The following is a 21,055-nucleotide window of genomic DNA, read 5'->3' as shown; positions in this document are numbered from 1 at the left end:
ACAAAAGTGCGATCTACATTGCAAGCAACCAGACATTCCATGAGCGCACTAAACACATTGAGATGGACTGTCACTATGTCAGAGAGAAATACTTACATGGAACCATTGATCTGTCATATGTTACATCAGAATATCAATTAGCAGACTTCTTCACCAAGCCTCTCGCTGCTCCCAGATTTCACTTCCTCTTAGACAAACTTTCGCTCATTGTACCGTAAGTTTGAGGGGGAGTGTTAAAATGTAAACTGTAATATATATATATATATATATATTATTTAATATTATTATATTTTCTTTTATTATTTTCTTTTTCTATTTTTCTTTATTTTCTTTTTCAACATCTAGTTCAATAGAAACTAGATATTTAATGGAACTTGACTGTGCAAATAGTTGTTGGACTGTAGTCCAACAGGTATAATAAATGTTGTTGGACTATAGTCCAACAGCTATAATAATAAATGTTGTTGGACTGTAGTCCAATAGCTATATTAAGAGACGTTGGACTTCCAACGTCTCTTTTGGAGAGATCAAAATGAGCTCTCCTCTCTCTTCCACTTTTTTGTATATATAGGGGTGAACCCCTTCAATGTAAACTACTATGCTTCTTAAGCATTTTGTTCATGAATAAAGTATTATTTATTTTTCAAGTGTTCTTCCTTTTATACTCTTTCAAGAGTCATGCTTGTAGTGTCTCCAATAGACACTTGTTTGTGAGTTATTCGTGCATTTGTTGAAGACCACCATTTTATTACAGTTTCATCTATTTAGTTTTGGTCCCATTGAAATCCTATTCGTAGTTGTAGGTTTTGATTCTAGGCGTGAAATCTAGTCGTCATTTTATGTAGAAAATCTTATCAATAAATTCTGATTTTTTTATGGTAGATGCACATGTTTATCCTCGGTTTTCTGCAAAAAAAACCCGAATTAATTTGGGTTCTATAACCTCATTTAAAAAATCAAAAACCGAACCAGGTCTTAGCAGTGAGGAATTGCTATCTATGATTAAGGTTGAACTTGTTAGTCTGAGATCTCCCTCATGAGAGATCTGATTCGCGATCTGCAAAATACAGTGGACTTATGGAAAGATCTAGTATTTTACTGGATTTTACTGGATTTTTTTGATAAAAATTGCTATCTTTCAAAAATCGGTTTGCATGGACCACTGTATAAAGCTTGTTACTATAGGCATGTCAGAGCTTTTGATCGACTTAGGTTGATCATGGCTCACAGTCTGTAAGTCGGATGCTCTGTCTGTCAAAAAAGGAATTGATCCTCATGATGTCCTCTGTCATTTCCCAGAATTTCAAAATTTTAGGATTTAGATTTCTGTTTTTCGTAGATTTTAAAAGTTTACCTACCAATTTCCAGTTATTGTAATTTCATTAGATTTAAGTACCTGATAATCTAGTGTGTCCTCTGCAACCGTAGATCCAATGCCAAAACTGTAAAAAAAGGATTTGTTCCTCTGTTTGTCTGCAACATCCTCCTAAAAATTCAAAGATTTTGCTATTTTTTCCCTAATTTTTATGAAAGTCTGTCAGTTTGCCTATAATTTCAAAGTTGTTGGAGTTGTATCTCTCTAACCATAGGTCGAATCCCAAGTCTACAAAAGGCAAAAATCATTGTTTGGTTGTCTACTGTCGCCCAGAAAATTTGGTGAGTTTCCATGGTAAGTTGATACCCGAAATTAGGTTGTCATTAGGATAGATGTGGGCTAAAAGGCAAAATCATGCATTTTTAGGTTTTCTTTATTAATTTTCATATTGAAATAATACCAAAAAATTGATTTTCGTATTTCATTCTATTCTTAGGACTAATATAGTTGTATATGCCAAATTTGGTGTGAATTTGAGTTCAATTGTCATGTGTGTTAGTCAAACTATCAAAAGAAAGGCGAAATTCGCGCGAAATTCAGTGTTTTGTGATATTTTTGCAATTTTAGAGTTTTAGCATGCATATAATCATATCATATCATCCTATGTTTGATTTTATCTTCATTTTCATTCATTTGAATTTCAAAATTCTCATTTTTACAAAAAATCTTTCTGAAAACCCTAATTTCAAGGCCATAGTCTTGTTATCAAAGGCATTTTGGTCATTTTCACCTCAATTTCGAATTTCCAAACTTTATTTCCTAATTTTCATGCATTAGCATCATTTATTTCTCATGTTTATATCAGGGAGGTATGAATTGGGTTTATATCTGGATAAAATCCGATAATTTTCCGATACTGTCGAATAAATCTGGAAAACCTATATATTTGAGCTAACTCATTTTCTAGTTTTGCCGAGATATTCAGAAGGAAGATTTCATTTATTTTTCTTTTATTTCATTGATGTAAAATCAAATGTAATATTGGAATAAGAGTTACATTTCTGAATAGAATATGATGCATTCACATGCTTTGCTTTCGTAAATTCTGATATCTGATGTATGGCAATTCATTACAAATTTTCCAAATCCACTATGGTTGACATGAATGGCACGTGCACAAGCTTTTAGGGAGTTGACAAACTCGATGGAATTCGTATTTATGGCCATAGTCAGAATACGAATGAAACCCACTTTTGATCCTTGGTTCAATTACCCCTGGTATAGACGCCAGGAACGGTTGAACCTCGTACCGTCAGGCGAGTCCCATTCTACGGAATTTTTTCGCAAATTTCAAAAACGAAAGCGAGTTATTTTCAAAAAAAAAAAAACTCAAAACTTTGGTCGAGTTTGACTCGCATAATCGTTTCTCTCTCGCAGAGGGAGGGAAAAAATTTTCGATGATAACAATAGCCTGATACTCTGACTTAGCACTCGACCTAGCAACAACAGTTTGTTTCTTACTTCTCCAAGTAACCAAGTTCCTTCCAACAAACACACAGAATCCAGTTGTCGACTTTCTATCATCAACCGACCCTGCATAATCTGCATCTAAATAGGCAATAATATCTAAAGAAGGATTTTGTTTAAACCATTGTCTTTTACCAGGGGAGAACTTTAGATATTTTAGAATCATTATTGCGGCCTCCTAGTGAGCCTTTGTAGGCTTGTTCATAAACTGACTTACCTTGCTCACAGCTAAAGATATGCCAGGTCTAATCACAATCACATATAATAGCTTACCAACCAAGGAGTGATAACTGCTATTGTCCACATACTCTGATTTTTCATCAAACAAATGAGCCTTAGAATCCATAGGAATCCTTGCAGTTTTAGCACCTAACATCCCTGTCTCGTTTAGTAGATCCAAGACATATTTTCGTTGTAACAAAACCAATCTTTCTCTACTCCTTGCAACCTCTATACCTAAAAAATATCTGAGTGGTCCCAGATCCTTAGTCACAAAGTGTTTCTGAATATGGGCCTTTGTCTGATAGATTGTCTTTTTCACTGCTTCTTGTGACTATAATGTCATCAACATATACTATCATAACCACAGTCCCTGCACAAGTCTTTTTAATAAAAAGAGAATGATCAGAGGCCGACCGGGCAAACCCAAAAGTCGACATTACCTCAGCCAGCTTGGAGAACCATGCACACACTCCCCCTAAACTTAAAACCCTAGAGGTTGTTGCATATAAACTATCTCCTCCAAATCTTTATACAGAATGGCATTTTTTACATCGAGCTGACATAAAGACCAACCATGGTGCACTGCAACTGACAAAACAAGACGAATCGTCCCAAGGCAAGCAACAGGAGAGAATGTCTCAAAAAAGTCCACTCCATAGGTTTGAGTATAGCCTTTAGCAACCAAGCAGGCTTTAAACCTTTCAATCGATCCATCTGAGTTATACTCACTAGTATCGACCCATTTGCAACCAACAATATCAGCCTCAAGCGGTGGATCAACTAAGTCCCATGTTTCCTTAGAGAGTAGTGCATCCATTTCATTCTGCATAGCCTTCGTCCATTTGAGGTCCAGAAGGGCTTGATGATATTGAGAGGAAATGATGTAGCAGATAATGCTAACACAAAATTCTTCATATTAACACCAAGTCATGCCTATGAAACAAACTGAGAAATAGGGTGAAGCGTACATGTTTTTTTGCCCTTCCGAAGAGCAATAGGTAAATCATCAACAACAATAGGCTCTTCAGTAAGATCAAGAACACTTACCTCTAGAGAAGCTGATGACGAAGGCATAGAGTGGGTGGAGCTCGAAGTGTGTACACCACGGGAGGATTTTTTTAACAGGACTCTGACGGACATGGAACAAGAGGCTCAGGAGAGACAGACTCCAATGGAAAGGGACGAACAGGAAGAGGGAAGGAATCACCTTTACTAGCATGTAATCGAGGAGAAGTACTAGAAAAATAAGGGATGGACTCAAAAAAGGAAACATTCGCACTGACATACTCTCTTTGGGATATGGGATCATAACAACGATATCCTTTTTGGTGCTTGGGATTGTGAAAGTATCTCCAACACGATACTACGAACAATATTACAATATTCTTGGAAATAAATGTGTATACAAACGCCCAACAAGAACACTTGAAACACTTGTGCACACAATGCACAACACAAACTCACAAATGCACAAATACGAACCCAAAAGTCATAAGTTCCACTAACACAAGCTTGGGCTATAATCCCAAAGCCTTAGAAAATACAATGGAGGAGAGCCCTTTATATAGGGCTTGGAGAGACCCTTGGAGGGGCTCCCACATAGTCGTTGGAGGGGCCCAACGACTAGTGGTGGGCCCCGCAAGGTGCAAATGGTACAAAAAAGAAAAAGAGAAAAAATAAAAAGGAAAAAATATAATACATATTCAAGAAATGAATATGCGCAAAAATGAAAAAAAGACTAAACTACCCCTAAAGCTAAATAATAGAAATATATTTTATATATATAATAAGTAGATACATATACATATATATTAATATATAAATATATATGTATCACCTTATATGTATATATAACATTATAAGATTTGATTACATAATTTAACACCCCCCCTCAAACTTAGGGCAGGATGACTGAAAGTTTGCTAAGAAGGAAGTTGAAGCGCGGAGCACACAAAGCTTTAGTGAAGAAATCCGCCAACTGATATTCTGATGTGACATATGAAAGGTCAATGACTCCTTTGAGATACACCTCACGAACATAATGACAATTCATTTCTATGTGTTTGGTCCGCTCATGGAAAGTGTGATTCTTAGCAATATAAATCGCATTTTTGTTGTCACAGCATAGCTTGGTGGGCCCTTCTATTGTGATCCTCATATCTTCCAGCAACTGATGGATCCATACAATTTCCATAGTAGTAGTCGTCATGGCACGATATTCGGCTTCAGTTCATGATAGGGACATCTTTTGCTGCTTTTTACATCTCCATGAAATCAGTGAATCTCCTAAGAACACACAAAAACCAATGGTGGAGTGACAGTTATTTGGGTCACCTCCCCAATCAGAGTCAGTATATGCAATTAATTTTAAATTAGAGGAAGAGGACAAGAAAACTCCTTTATTTAAAGTGCCCTTTATGTATCTTACGACTCGTAAGATAGCACTCATGTGAACGGAGGTTGGTGCATGCTGAAACTGGCTTGCCGTATGAACTGCATGTGAGATATTTGGTCTTATAATACTCAGATACATCAACGATCCTACAAATTGTTTGTAGGGAGTAGGATCGGAGAGAAGAACACCATCATCAATCTTCATTTTAGCTCCTACTATAGCAGGAGTTTAACAAACCTTGTCATCAGTAATGCCTGACCTGTCAATAATCTCAGATGTAAGCTTAGTTTGAGACAAAAAATACCCTCTATGAGAGTAAGCTACTTCAATACCCAAAAAAATAAGTTAGAAAACCCAAGACAGACATTTCAAACTTATCCTTTAAAATTGATTTTATGTTTTTAACCCCTTTAAAATCACTTCCGGTTATAAGCATATCATCCACATATAAAAGTAAAATAACAATCCCTGCATTAGATTTCTTAACAAATAAAGCAGTATCAATAAAGCAAGATAAAAAACCATTTTCTATCATTACAGAGTTAAACCTATCATACCAAGCCTTAGGGGCTTATTTTAAGCCATAAAGGGCTTTACTAAGTCGAAGCACCTTCCCTTTGGGAGTCTCCATTCCAGGTGGAACATCCATGTAAACCTCTTTATTCAAATCACCATTCTGAAAAGCATTCTTAACATCCATTTGATAGATGTTTCATTTGTTGGTAGAAGCAGCAGAAATGAGGCATCAGACAGTTACCATTTGAGCGACGGGAACAAAAGTTTCTTCATAGTCAATCACATACTCTTGACTATACCCTTTAGCAACTAATCGAGTTTTGTATCTCTCTAAAGATCCATCGCTCTTAGTCTTAATCTTAAATACCCAACGATAGCCTATGGTTTTCTTTCCAATAGGTAGAGTTTGGAATTCCCATGTCTCTGCTTTCCTAAGAGCAGTGAGTTCATTTTGCATAGCTTCTTGTCATTCTATACATTTTTTAGCTTCCTCAAAATTCCTTGGTTCAAAGTAAGAGTGAATAGCGCTAAGACAGAACCTATATCTGGGTGAAAAAGAATCAAATGAGACAAACCTAGAGGGTACTCTTCTACTTCTCTCAGCTCTTCGTAGATCATCATTTGAACTAGAACTACTAGGTTCACTGCTATTTTTCAATAGCACTCCTGAAATTACTTCTATCTCTATGGATATATGTTATAGGTTCTCTTAAATCTTCTACATTACTATGTTGAGGTACCAAGGGAAGAAGAGGGGAACTATCTTCTTTTTCGTTGATGTCATTAGGAGTAAACCATCATCACTATCCCCATTGTCATCATCATGAGCTAACATTTCAAATAGGAAAGAATAATCCATGTTATCTTCACAGGATTCACCTTTTTCAAAACCATTAACATTTTCCAGAAAACTCACATTTCTGGAGACATACAACTTGTCATTCTTGATATCATAACAACGAAACCCCTTATGGGTTTTGGAATATCCAAGAAAAGCACAGGGAATCGCTTTAGGTGAGAGCTTATCGTTCTTATCAGTAAGAACAAAGCATTTACAACCAAATATTCTTAATCGACTATAATAGGTTCTTTAGTATAGAGTTTTTCAAAAGGCGAGATATTGCTCAAGTTTTTAGAGGGTAGCCGATTTATCAGATAAACAGATGCAAAAGCAGCTTCAGCCCAAAAACCTTTTGGGATGTTTTGAGAGACCAACAAAGTTCGGGTTGCCTCTATCATATGTCTATGCTTTCTTTCGGATAACCCATTTTGTTGAGGGGTTTTTAGACAAGATCTTTGGTGGACAATACCATAATTTTCAAGATAGTTTTTGAAATCATTCGAAAGGTATTCTCCACTTGAGTCAGTTCTAAAAATTTTGAGATTCTCATTAAACTGATTATTAATCATCATATGATAGGTTTTAAAAGTTGAAAAGACTTCACATTTGTGTTTAAGAAAATAAATCCAACAATATCTCATATAATCGTCAACAAAAATAACATAATAAGTGAATCCACCTTTTGATAAAACTGGTGTCGGACCCCATACATCAAAATGAACAATTTCAAACAGTCTAGTTGTAAATATAGATCTTTGAAAGAAGGGTAATTTTTTCATTTTCCCAAGTATACAATCATTACAAGTGAAATCACTTTTGCATAAACTTTTGACAAAAGGCAAATGAGAAATTTTTACAATATTTGGATGTCCAAGTCTTTTGTGCCATACATTAATATCTTTTTGGACAACATTACAAAAAAGGATTCTTTGGAACTTGAAGGGAATCGAAATAGTAAAGATCACCTTTCCTAGAGCCTTCCCCAATCAATCTCCCAGACTGGCGATCCTGTATCCAACATTTGTTAGATGAGAATTTTATATCACACCCATGACCCGAGAGTTGAGAAACGGAAAGTAAATTTAAGTTTAACTTGGGTATAAATCTAGTTTTTAGAATAAAGAATCCTTGTTTTTCAATGTTACCCATTCCTTTTACTTCAAGAGACGTTCCATCTGCGGTTGAAACAAAGGATGGAAGGGGATTTTTTGTATACTCGGAAAAAGAATTAAAACATGGAGTCATATGAAAGGAAGCACCGGAATCCAAAAGCCAAGAAGTCTTACCGGGCGGAGAGGAGGTTGACATGGTCGCACCGGAAGTGGCCCCTTTTAGAAAGGGTTGAAGAGCATCTACAATTTGTTGAAGAGAGAGGGCTTCATTTGAAGATGACGGGCCCTCTTGAGATGTAGTGGCCATGGCAAGAAGCTTTTTTAACTTTGGATACATGGGTTTGATGTCCCCTGGTTCCTTACAAAAGTAGCACGTAAGCTTGCTATAGTCCCTCCTTCCTCCTTGTCCACTTGGATTTTGGTTTTTGAAATGAGGAGGCTTGTATGTCTTTAAGTTGTTTCCCGGTCTTGAAACGGCATTTACACCTTCATTATCTTCATTATTTGAAGGTGTGGCTAATACACTTGGGGTATTCTTGCTTATACACATCCGAGTTTTTTCCCCACTTAACTTAGTTAATACATCTTCAAGAGGGGGAGAAGAGAAAGCGGATAAAAGAGAAGATCGGATTTGTTCAAATTCGGGCCTAAGCCCATTCAAAAAATTAAAAAATCTATCTTCTTCCAATTGTTTGTGACGAAGCTTTATGGCTTCACCACTCCTTTTGGGTTCGAGCATAGCAAGCTCATCCCAAATACAAGAGAGCTCGGCAAAGTACTCTCTAATAGACATTTCTCCTTGTTGAAGCCTTAGCGCCCTTTTTTGGAGATATTATTTATGGGATAAATCCCTATAGGTATACAGCTTCTCAAGATAACCTCATGCTTGAGAAGTCTTATTGAACTTTATGATATTTGCATTGATTCTCGTTTCTACGGATGAAAATATCTAAGAGAGGATTTTAAAATTCCTCATTTCCCATTCTTCATGCTTTTTCGTATATTCTTCAAGGGCCTTGGTTCTTTCATCTCCTTCAAGAATTTTTATCTCTCCTCCTTATATGGAAGTTATATGGGGTTCCAGTTCGGGAATCGAGCCTTGGACATAGCCCCAAAGCCCTTTTCCTTTGATGTGAGCTTCCATGTTACCGGACCAAACATGATAGTTGGACCCATTGAGTTTGAACCCAAGAGAGAAATGTGAGTCTTTTTAACCCATTAGAGAGCAAAGATTAGAAAAAACAATATGTACCTTAAAGGCTTTTCAACTCTTTCTTGACAAAAGAGGCTTCTAAAATATTGCGCGAAGGAGGTGATCCACTCCAAACTCAAATAGCTTGAAGGCACATTTTTTGAGGCACTTCAAAAGAGAAGAGACGCATGATCCTCCTTCAAATGAGGCTCTGATACCATGTGAAAGTATCTCCAACAAGATACTACGAACAATATTACAATATTCTTGGAAATAAATGTGTATACAAACGCCCAATAAGAACACTTGAAACACTTGTGCACACAATGCACAACACAAACTCACAAATGCACAAATACGAACCCAAAAGTCATAAGTTCCACTATCACAAGCTTGGGCTATAATCCCAAAGCCTTAGAAAATACAATGGAGGAGAGCCCTTTATATAAAGCTTGGAGAGACCCTTGGAGGGGCTCCCACATAGTCGTTGGAGCCCCTCCAACGGTCACAAATGTGACCGTTGGAGGGGCCCAACGACTAGTGGTGGGGGCCCTAAGGTACAAGGTACAAATGGTACAAAAAAGAAAAAGAAAAAAAAAAAGAGAACAAATAAAAAGGAAAAAATACAATACATATTCAAGAAATGAATATGCGCAAAAATGAAAAAAGACTAAACTACCCCTACGGCTAAATAATAGAAATATATATTTTATATATATAATAAGTAGATACATATACATATATATTAATATATGTATATGTATCACCTTATATATATAAAATATATATATAACATTATATGATTTGATTACATAATTTAACAGGGATACCCAACAAAAACACATTTTATAGACTAAGGGGACGATTTATCTCGATCGGGACCCCGTTTATGGACAAAGCACACACAGCCAAATACCTTTGGGGAGATGGAAAAAAGAGGAGCTTGAGGACTGAGAATTTGAATGGGAATGTGATCCCCTACAGAAGTTGAAGGCATATGGTTTATTATGTATCCCGCAGTTAGAATTGCATCTCTTCGGTAGGACGCAGGCATATTAGACTGGATCATGAGGCAAAGGGCAACATTTAGAATTTTTCTATGTCTGCGTTGAGCTACTCCATTCTGTTGCGAGGTATGAGGACAAGAAGTCTGAGGTTGGATTCCAAGATTTTTGTAAAATTGATGTAATTCTGAGGATTTGAATTCAAGAGCATTGTCAATGCGAACAACTTTGACACAAGAATTAAAGTGAGTTTTTGTTTCAATAATCAAGAATTTGAGAAAATTTGGGGCTTCAACCCCTTCTTTTAACAAGAACACCCAAGATAATCTGCAAAAATCATCTACAATGACTAAATAATAACGACACTTAGACCGACTAAGAATTCTACTTGAACCCCAAACATCAACATGAAGAAGATCAAACAAATTTTGACTCGATGGACTCTGATTGGACGAGAATGAACTCATGTGATGCTTCCCAAGCTGACATGCTTCACACAACAATGTAGTGGAAGGAGAGATATGAGGGATGACTCTATGTAGTTTAAGAATCGGGAGATGACCAAGACGATGATGCCACAACAACGAACTGAAAGAGGACTCAACTGTCGAATGAACAGATCTAACCAGTTGGTGTAGATAATAAACTCAACATTCCTCATAGCCTCCACCAATCCTCTTCCCTGTCAGCAAGTCCTGAAAAGTACAACAGGCAGGATCAAATATCACTCTGCAATTCAATCTTTGGCAACACGACTAACCGATAACAAATTTTGAGGAAATGAAAAGGCATGAAGAACATTTGATAGATGAAGAGTAGGGGAGAGAAATATTTCCCTGGCTAACAATGGGAGAGGAGCTTCCATCGATAAGAACTACCTTTTTATGGTTAGCAACACTATTCAAATTTGAAAAATCACATGAATTTCCACACAAATGTCTAGATGCCCCTAATCAATAATCCACTGAATACCTTGACAAGATAATCCATCACCAGCAGAACATGCAACATCAGAGTGTCGGCAAGGGAAGTCGATAGGGGAGGTGCTTGCCTGACATAAGGGGTGACAGGGGAGCGGCCTCAACCACTACCTGTTGGTTGTCCCTACTATAGCAGCAGCAACAACCATAGGCTGCTACTGGAAATCGGTAAGGAAGAGGGTGCAGGGACCCTCTTTCCTAACGAGTCAGAGCCACAACCTGCAGGTGGCTCTGGTCAGCCGGCAGAAACAGGGAAAAACAGCAAGGGTGGGGGTTGCGGCTTTAGTCGCCCCACTTGGTCAACAGGGGAAGAAGGGGAGAGGAGAGGGTGCTTGGCACCCTCCCTCATAGGGAGACAGAGCCACCACTGCTGGTGGCTCTGGTTTGCCGGCGAAAAAAACAGAGACACTAGAGGGAGGGCGGCACCCGGGTGGTGCCGCCTCTCAGGCGGGGTGGCAGCATCGAGGTGATGTCGCTACCGCCGAAAAGGAGAGGGGGAGAAAGATGACAGAGGGAGAGAGACGGAGATAGTAAAAGAGGGACGGGGGGGAGACAGTGTCGAGGGGAGGTCAAGGCTTAGGTGAGTGCGTCGGGGTCTGTTACGACTCAGAGAGAAGTTGGGATTCGAGCCAGGAATAGTCGAGAGAGGGGAGGGGCTCAGGTCAGCGTGAATCAAGCGAGGGTAGGAGTCCTCGCTGATTTACAAAAGGAAAACCCCCTTGTGGGGGGGTTTAAATAGAATGCGGGGGGGGGGGGGGGGGGTGGACCTTGATCTGGGTTGGATCTGATCATATCTAACATGGATCCAAAACCCTTTTTTTTTTAAATGTGAGTCTTACAGATCCAACCCTTTATCGACATCTTATTGGGGCCCTTTCTTACTTGTCAATTACTAGGCTTGATATAGAACATGTTGTAAACACAGCTACGCACCCACATCCCTTCACATGGGAGTTCTGTGTATTGTTAGATATCTTAAGATTTCTATCTCTAGAGGCCTTTTTATGTCTTCTGCATCTACATTGGATTTACTTACATATACTGATACAGATTGGGGCGGTGATTCCAACAATAAGTATTCAACCACGGGTTTCTGTGTTTTCTTAGGTGAATCGTTAATCTCGTAGAGTGCAAAAACAACAAAAGGTTTCACTTTCCTCAACTGAAGTTGAGTACTGGGCTATGTCTACAACCACAATGGAGGTGGTTTGGCTGAGAAGATTGTTGGCTGATATGGGAATCAAAATTCTAGGAGCTTTAAAGATGTGTTGCGACAATAAGAGTGTTATCTACATTGTTAGCAACCATACTTTTCACGAAAGAACAAAGCACATCGAGACGGATTGCTACTATGTGCAAGAGGAATATCTTCAAGGGATCATTGATCTACCTTATATCACATCATAGTACGAGTTGACGAACTTCTTTACCAAACCTCTATATGCTCCTAGGTTTCACTTTCTTCTAGGCAAACTTTTGGTCATTCTATCATAAGTTTGAGGAGTGTTAAATTATATATATATGTACATATGTATTTTATATTATTTTTATTCTTTTATTTTTTTTCTTTCTTTCTTGCTTTTTTGACTTAGTCAACCTATGTTGACTAGGACCCAACGGCTAGATTTCTAGTCAGAGCTCTCTCTCTCTCTCTCTCTCTCTCTCTCTCTCTCTCTCTCTCTCTCTCTCTCTCTCTCTCTCTCTCTCTCGTGTATATAAACAGGGGTCTTCCCCTTCCAATAAAAGTATATTTTTGCATACTTATGATGTTCAATAAAATATTAATCTTTTATATTGTGAGCCTTCTTGTGTGTACCCCTTTGTGGGCTTTGTGAGTGTGTTTCTTAGAGAACATTTGTGTGTTGTTGACATGATATTTGTGGACATTTTGGTTCGTGATTGAAAGCTATTTGGTTCTTCAAAATCTGATAGTTGTGCAAGAATCCGATTACCATGATTGGGAATTCTAATTCACTTAAGAATCCTGGTTCCTATGTATATAAATAATGATCCCTATAAAACCACAATTCTTTTAGGATTCTTTATTCTTATGCTCATACAATTTTACATATGGATTCCTAAATGGTTTCTCATATCACTTCCTGCTTTGTGAATCCTCTCAAAATTTGAAATGGCCATTCCCTGATTTTAATTCCCTTACTGCTTCCCGATTACGATTCCCACTCTGGTATCTATGCTTTAGCACATTGGGGAATCTATGTAAAACCAGATCTGCGTCACCAGGGAAGAAGAGGAGAAGAGACAGAATAGGAGAAAGAATGGCTGCAGCAACTCACCACACAATACCCAATGTGGGACGTGTGGGATTCTATTTTAATAACAGAACTGATTCTTTTGTGTACAAGTACAAGACTGCCCCTTATATTAATGTACAAGATAATATTTAACTGGGGAAAAACTGGGAACAAAATATACATTATAAAACACTAAATGACGTGAATCTGGATTCAAACGTGGATCTGGATCGAGATCCAAATGTCACGTCTCATTAATCTAGACTCTAAAGGAGATGGATACATGATGAATAACTTAATGTTTCAAAAAATAGCAAAGTTTGATACCAAGTAAACTGAACACTTTTAGTAAATTAAAGAGAGATAAAGAGATCATACAGCTGAGTCAAACGTCAAAAACTAAGGATGCAAAATCAAATAAAACATTACTTGAACTAAGGTCCTTTGAAGGTCTTCACACGTTTTCTCAAGAGCCATTTGGATATTTTTCTGTAATAAATGTTGTTCCTCCTGTTGTGATAGAAGTAACAATGCATCAACCTGAAGAGACAGCAACTTATTAAGTAGTCTGCAAACTGACCTACACAACCCAGGAAAAGAGAGGGCATAAAATTGACCAAGCTTGAGAAACACTGGACACTGATGGAAGCATGAGGGCAGTAAAGTGGAACCTTCTCCTGCAGTGCCTGAGCTAATACTTTACAAACATCATCCGAACCTTTGGAACAATTTATGGCCGAGTGAAAGCTTTCTTCCTGCAACAGATCCATAGGCATGAGAGAAAAACTAATTGTACAGAATAAAATATGGTAACAACCTTCAGGATATTGCTAGTCTTAATCCTTCTACTCATCCTTCACACATATATTAATAACAGAGATATATCTCAAGTATCTTCTAAAAAAGGAGTTGAAAAAATCAACTGATCATAGCATGGAATGAGAATGTCTAGAGTCCCTATTAAATAATGAAAACAAAATTATCTCGTAGATTATGAAAATAACCACCTTCAAAGGGATAAACAAAGACAGAAAACTGCTAGAAAATATTTTAGGGTGACAAAAAAGGAGATTCTTTGTAGTGCATATAGTGTTGTTTGTACTTGTATCCTCTGTTTTGCTTTGTAAAGGCCATGATATCCTCTTAACCTTTTGGCCTGATGAGACATCTTAAGGAGAACAGATTCTCCCATTCCACCAAAAGCTCCCATTCGTGGCAAAAAGAAGCTGAACCCAAAATCCAAACCATTCATCAGCTATCTGAACAAATACAAGAGTTACAGGTTATTCTCTAAGATTGAAGAGAATACTGACATCTAAACACATAAACAGTATAAATTATTTTGTCCACAAAGATTACCTAATGGTAGTAAACATCAAAATGAAGTTCATGATGTCTCGACTAAAGAAAGAAGCGACATAACACCTGATGAAGATTTGAATTCTGATATTGGGCACACCCCCAGCAATTCAGGTGAAGAATTCAAGCAAATTTATATAAGGTTCACCAATGATGCAGGATAAACACACTAGCAATTCAGATGCTAAGAGAGGCTGTTAAACTGTACATATATAATGTATATATATAATATATTTATACATACATATGTATGCATACATATTTGTATATGTATGTACATGTGTATATATATGTATTGTATATAAAATAAACACTTTTTGTAATTATTTATTTATTTATTTATTTTTCTGTCTTTTATCTTGGTCAACACATGGTTGACTGGCTCGAATGGCTATGAGGTCTTCCTCTTGGCTTGTACACATAGGGGAGAACCCTCTCTTTGTAAGTATATTGTCTGCATACTTGTGTGAATCAATAAAATAATATTTTTATATTTGAACCTTCCTTATGTGTGCCCTGTAAGGAAATGAGGATCTTCCATGAAAGCACAAATGTTTGTAATAGGTGTCTATTGAAGACACTACAATCATAACCCACAAACGGGCATAAATGGACAAACTCAAAAGATAAAATAATAAACTTTATTTCATTCACAAGAAATGCTTAAAAAACATTGTTACAAAGAAGAGGGGAATCATCCCTATTTATACACAAAGAGAGTGAGAGAGAAGTGCTCCAGAGAGCTCTCATAGAGAGTTGTTGGAGTTAGTCCAACGGCTACATCAACTAGTCAAGATCTACTAAGATCTTGACTAGTTAAGAGTCTACTTCAAATTGAACTAGACAAAAAATAAAAATACAAAAGAAGAAAAAGAAAATAAATAATAAATAAATAAATCTAAAATATTATATATTATATATTATATATAGTTACATATATGTATACACTTTTTAACACTCCCCCTCAAACTTATGGTACAATAAGCAAAAGTTTGTTTAAGAGAAAATGATATCTAGGAGCAGCAAGAGGTTTTGTGAAAAAGTTCGCTAATTGATATTCTGATGTAACATATGGCAGATCAATGGTTTCATGTAGATATTTCTCTCTAACATAGTGAGAGTCCATTTCAACATGTTTGGTGCGTTCATGAAATGTTCGATTGCTGTGAATATAGATCGCATTCTTGTTGTCACAGCACATGCATGAAGCTTGTGCCGCTTCAACTCCCATGTCAGCTAGCAGACCTCTAGCTCAAACTACTTTCATTGTTGTGGTGGCCATGGCTCGGTATTCAGTTTCAGTGGACGAAAGAGAGACTTGTTGCTTTTTGGATCGCCACGACATCAAGGATTCCTCCAAGAAAACACAAAAACAAGAGGTTAAGTGCCTATTATTGGGATCACCTCCCTAGTCAACATCAGTATAAGCAATTAAATCTAATGAAAATAAAGCAGACAAAAAGAGACCTCGTGAAAGGGAGGACTTTAGGTATTTAATAATACGCAAAATTGCTCTCATATGTATTAAGACTGAAGTTGGGTCTCTAATATGGATCGGGTCTTCTGTTTCTGATGTAATATGTAATTTTATCATATTCGGGTATGGATCCAAATCATAATTGATTCAACCCACTTTCTGTTTGTTTTTATATAAATACACACATGGGATAGGGCACGATTTCTAAGAGAAGAAGTCCTCTTTGCTGCCGCAGCCCTCTTCTTCATTATGTCTTCTTACTTTTTGCATTGCATATATTCGGTGATCCATTCTAACATGGTATCAGAGCACCAGACCTATGTGTATTGAATCGTCTCTAAAGGTGTCCAGTGAGATCGATGTTCCAAGTAAGTGTTGTCTTCCAGTTTTCTTCTTTCTCCCCCTAACGTTATATGCATCTTTTCTGAATCCTTTCTCAATCCTTCTATTGCTCATCAATATTTTCTGTTTAAGGTCTTGTTCTTCGCCTATCTCAATATAATTTTCTTACTCTCGATCGGAACAGATCTGATCCCATATCTGATCGTTAGATAATCCCAGATCTGGTCGTGAGATCAGATCTTGCGTGACTGCAGATCTGACTCCAGATCTGATTGTTAGATCAGATCGTGCGTGATTTCTTTTATCAGTTTTGGATCTGATGATTCTCCAGGCTTAAATCTGTCCAGGCGTGTTTTCTTTTATCAGTTTTGAATATTCTGTTTTGTTAAGATCTGAACCCAAATTCATATCAGATTTCTTCTTCTAGTTTTATTCCTTCTATCTCTGTTACTATTTCCTTCCAAATTTCTTCTACATTCTTAATCTCATCTGTCAGACTCTATCTTAGATCTGACATTAATCTTTGAGTATTTGACAGCAGTCAGACAGATTCGTTTGTCATATTTCCTTTGTCGCAATTTCAGTTTAATGGATTCTCCTACCCTGCCATCTAGTTTTCTAGGTCAACTTATCTCCGAAAAATTGAATAACACCAACTATTTGACCTGGAAAAGGCAAATATTGCCTTTTATTAAGAGTCTTGATCTTTATGGACACCTAGATGGAACGATTTCTGCACCACCAGAATTTATTGTGCAGGAAGTCATGGATGATAAAGGAGAGGTCTCTAACAGGCTGATTCAAAATCCTGAATTTACTACTTGGAGAAAACGAGATCAGGCTGTTGTGGCCTACATTACCTCTACTCTTTCACAAGAGGTTCTTGTAGGTATTCCAGATGAGTGCTCAGTGGCGGAATTGTGGGAACAGCTCGCAAAGACATATTCGCAAATTTCAGAAGCAAGAATTATGCATTTGAAGAGGGAGTTTCAACTCCTAAGAAAGGAGAGCATGACTGTTACAGAATATATGAACAAGGTAAAGATCATTACAGACCAATTGGCTATGGTGGGTTGTATGATTTCTGATAAGGATAAAGTTCAACAAGTGTTAAACGGGCTTGGATCAGATTATCACATGCTGGTTACATCTCTCTTGTGTCTTCCTTCACTTCCTAACTTTGAGGATCTTCGAGCGAAATTACTACAATATGAAATTTTCATCAAAGACGAAGATGTAGGCAACAATTCAGGAAACCAAGAAGTATTGTTTGTAGGGACAAATTCAGGTTGAGGACGTGGTTACTTCCGAGGAGAGCATGAACAGATAAGGAATAATCAAGGGGGGCGTGGATTGTTACCCACTCCTAGCACACCGAGCTTTTCTGGAAATCACAATTTTAAAAATGTTCCAACATGTTATTTGTGCAACAAAAAGGGGCATATCAAGGAAAATTATTGGCACAACCCGCAAAACAAAGGTAAAATGAATACGACAGGATCGTCAAGCAAGGGAAGAGCTGGAGGAAATCAATGGGATGAAGATAGTGTCAAGAATCTTTTGATATCAACTTTGTCAGGATTAAATTTTAAACAGAGTGATCAAGGAACTTGGTACATTGATTCTGGAGCTGCAGCACATGTGACAGGCGATATTGGTAAGATTTCGAAACCCATCCCATATCATGAAAATGCAAGTATTAAAATTGGAGATAGAGCTCTCCATCCAATAACTCACACTGGAAATGTGAATATTCCTCTTTCTGATGGTTCCCTAAAATTGTCCAATGTTTTTCATTCTCCTAATATTGTCAAAAACATCATTTCTGTTTCTAAACTAGTTGATGACATTCATTCTTGCATCGAATTTACTCCTTTTGTTTGTGTCAAGGATCCACTCACGAAGAAGACACTCGTTGAGGGAGAACGAAAGGGAAACATTTATATCCTAAAAGAAGCTCCTTCTTCTGTTCGTAGAGCTGGACCAAAATCGTCCATTGGTCAACCATTCAAGTTGGATTCATCTAAAGATTGTTTAAGTTTGTCCTCGTATAATAAATCAAACATTTGGCATCGTCGTTTGGGTCATTGTAATAATTCCTCTCTTGAGAAATTAGTGTCGAGTGGTCTTATTTCAAAGTCAAGTCAGTGTAATAAGGTTGATGGTTTCCTTTGTTCTAGTTGTCAGTCGTGTAAGAGTCATGTGCTTCCTTTTAATTCAATAAATGAAAAAGCTTCTTTTCCTTTTGAACTTGTTCATTCTGATGTTTGGGGACTTGCTCCACAATTTTCTTTGTCTGGTAGTCGTTACTATGTCACATTCATTGATAGTTATACCAGATACACTTGGATTTATTTTATGAAATACAAATCTGAGGTATTTAAATTCTTTTGTTTATTCCATGCTCTCGTTGTCAATCAATTCTCGACAAATATTCAACATTTTCAGTGTGATGGAGGGGGAGAGTATCATAAAAAGTCTTAACATACTACCATTAGAGTGTCTATTTGCTACTCTCTACTTGTTCGGTCATGGTGGCATCGACGCGGCCAGACATTTCTCTTTGTGGTTGTTGCTGAGGTTATTGTTGTTGCTGTTGACCTTCAACAGCAGTTTGTCTTTGTTAATATGTCGCTTTCTTGCGACAATTTCGGGCGTAATGCCAAATATTCCCGCAGTATAGACAACCTCCTGTGTCTCGAGGACATGGCTGTACAGGATGGACATAGTTTCACTTCGGACATATCTGCTTTGACTATTGTTGTTGCTTAATTCCTCTATCTTGATTTTACTTCTTGAGTGGGGTCGTCGGCATGTTGTCGTTTGTTGCCTCCACCATTCTCAACAAACTTCCTGTTTTGCTCACCCTTAACTCGCTCCCAATCAACATTTAAAAGTGTGGTTGCCGCAACTGTTGCAGCGAAAGTTGAGGGCATATTGGTCAGGACCCGATGACAAAGTCCTTCCTTCAGTCCTCTAATAAATTTCCCATCCCGCTCGCGAACATCTTCAAACAGGCTAGGGCAGTATCGTTCGAAGTTCTTAAACTTGGTGGTGTAGTCCACCAGACTTGAGCACCTTGGCACAACTCCAGGAATTCTATCTTCTTCTTGTCTCGCGCATGAAGAAAAAAATAGTTTGCCAAAAAGGCGTTGCGGAAAGCTTCCCAAGAGATAACTGTTGGTCCCGAAAAATGAATGCCCCAGGTTGTATCCCACCATTTGCGAGCGTTGTCCTTTAGCCGATAAGTACCAACAATCATCTTCTTTTCCTCAGGTACCGACAGTACCTGAAAAGCTCGCTTGGTCTACTCAACCCAGTTTTCGACGAGCTCTGGATCGACCTTGCAAACGAAGGTCAGAGATCTAGTTTCAAAATTTTTTTGTAAGTAATTATGCCTCGAAGATGGTTCGCCTTAGTAGTTGAAGCCTGATTCCTCTGAGAATGAACTTGACGTAGAATTGCGTTTGCAAGGGTGCCGAGGGAGTCCATGATGAATCCTCGTTGTTCACATCATTCTGAAGATTCTAAAGCAATTTAATAGATTTTCAGAGTATTCTCCTAGAAGCAACTAACTTGTAACATAATAAATGACAATGTAGAAAAGATATGCATCACATAACACATGAAACCTGACAAACATTAACTATGTGAACACTTCAAGCACATGAGACACTAGAAAGAACTCTTCGGCTCCGCATAAGAATGACTCACTCATCTAAATGATTATCCAAACTAGCATCATCTTGAGATAAACTGATCTCAGAAACTCGACAATGATGAATTATTAGTTTGAAGCCTGACAATTTTGTTCACATCCATAATGGCATCTATGCTTCTAGAAATTTTCATATTCTACCCAGACAGAAACAAAGTTTGATTATACCCAATAGAAAAGATTTTTGCCTTTGCCATTATAGACAAACCTTTGTTGTGTTACAAGCATCAGCACAACTGGTTATATGAACATCCTTGCATTCAGGCTCACCATATTCAACATTGTTTGTCTGAATAGGACCACAGACATATGTGTCTGACTGAAACTTTTCTTGAAAGGAATCAATTACTGATTGAATTAGACCTCTCCATTCTTCCAACAAAGTCAAAACTTCACTTCTCGTCTGACTCTGAACATGGTGAAGCATCAAAAGACCCTTGTGCACGGTATCTTCCAAAAGAACCTGCTAATATCTGATGTGTTACAAGCTACAGAAGGGGAAAGAGTAAAACAATTGATACCAAAAGGATATCTAACATTCTTTTCTTCCAATATATGAGTGCCCTTCCTCAAAAGCTCCTCGGATCTGAAAATCTAGCAGTCCCAGGTTCAAACTCTTAAATTAGTTACAAAATGAAAATGTGGTTCAAAATAAATGTGTGAGTTTGTAACTTGTATACCTCACAAAGTTTCTCCCGAAGAATGAGATTTGAGGTTCTCAATTCCACCAACTCCTCCACTAGAGATTCCTACATGACAAAAGAGGAAAACATTAGAATAAATAATTGCATCATCCCAAT

The 21,055-nt window shown here is 37.5% G+C and overlaps 1 protein-coding gene across 6 annotated transcripts in view; it reads right to left on the bottom strand.

The window, feature by feature from the left end:
• MEE13 (myosin heavy chain-like protein) overlaps window positions 1–21,055 on the bottom strand; it is a 144,346-nt gene that overhangs the window by 36,719 nt on the left and 86,572 nt on the right. For 3 of the 6 annotated variants that reach the window (XM_089998746.1, XM_089998753.1, XM_089998786.1), the window contains 5 exons: window positions 20,936–21,004; window positions 20,793–20,849; window positions 20,464–20,718; window positions 13,977–14,114; window positions 13,789–13,899 (listed from right to left, as the gene is read on the bottom strand). In XM_089998746.1, coding sequence (XP_089854872.1) covers window positions 13,789–13,899; window positions 13,977–14,114; window positions 20,464–20,718; window positions 20,793–20,849; window positions 20,936–21,004 — 630 coding nt within the window. The remainder of the gene's footprint in view (window positions 1–13,788; window positions 13,900–13,976; window positions 14,115–20,463; window positions 20,719–20,792; window positions 20,850–20,935; window positions 21,005–21,055) is intronic. The other 3 variants (XM_089998762.1, XM_089998770.1, XM_089998777.1) reach the window with 1 other exon arrangement.

This window comes from Nuphar pumila, chromosome 1 (assembly GCF_984573655.1).
Source record: "Nuphar pumila chromosome 1, dmNupPumi1.hap1.1, whole genome shotgun sequence".
Taxonomy (NCBI): Eukaryota; Viridiplantae; Streptophyta; class Magnoliopsida; order Nymphaeales; family Nymphaeaceae; genus Nuphar; species Nuphar pumila.
The sequence above is the reverse complement of the archived record's forward strand: the minus strand, read 5'-3'. Positions and strand labels throughout refer to the sequence as shown.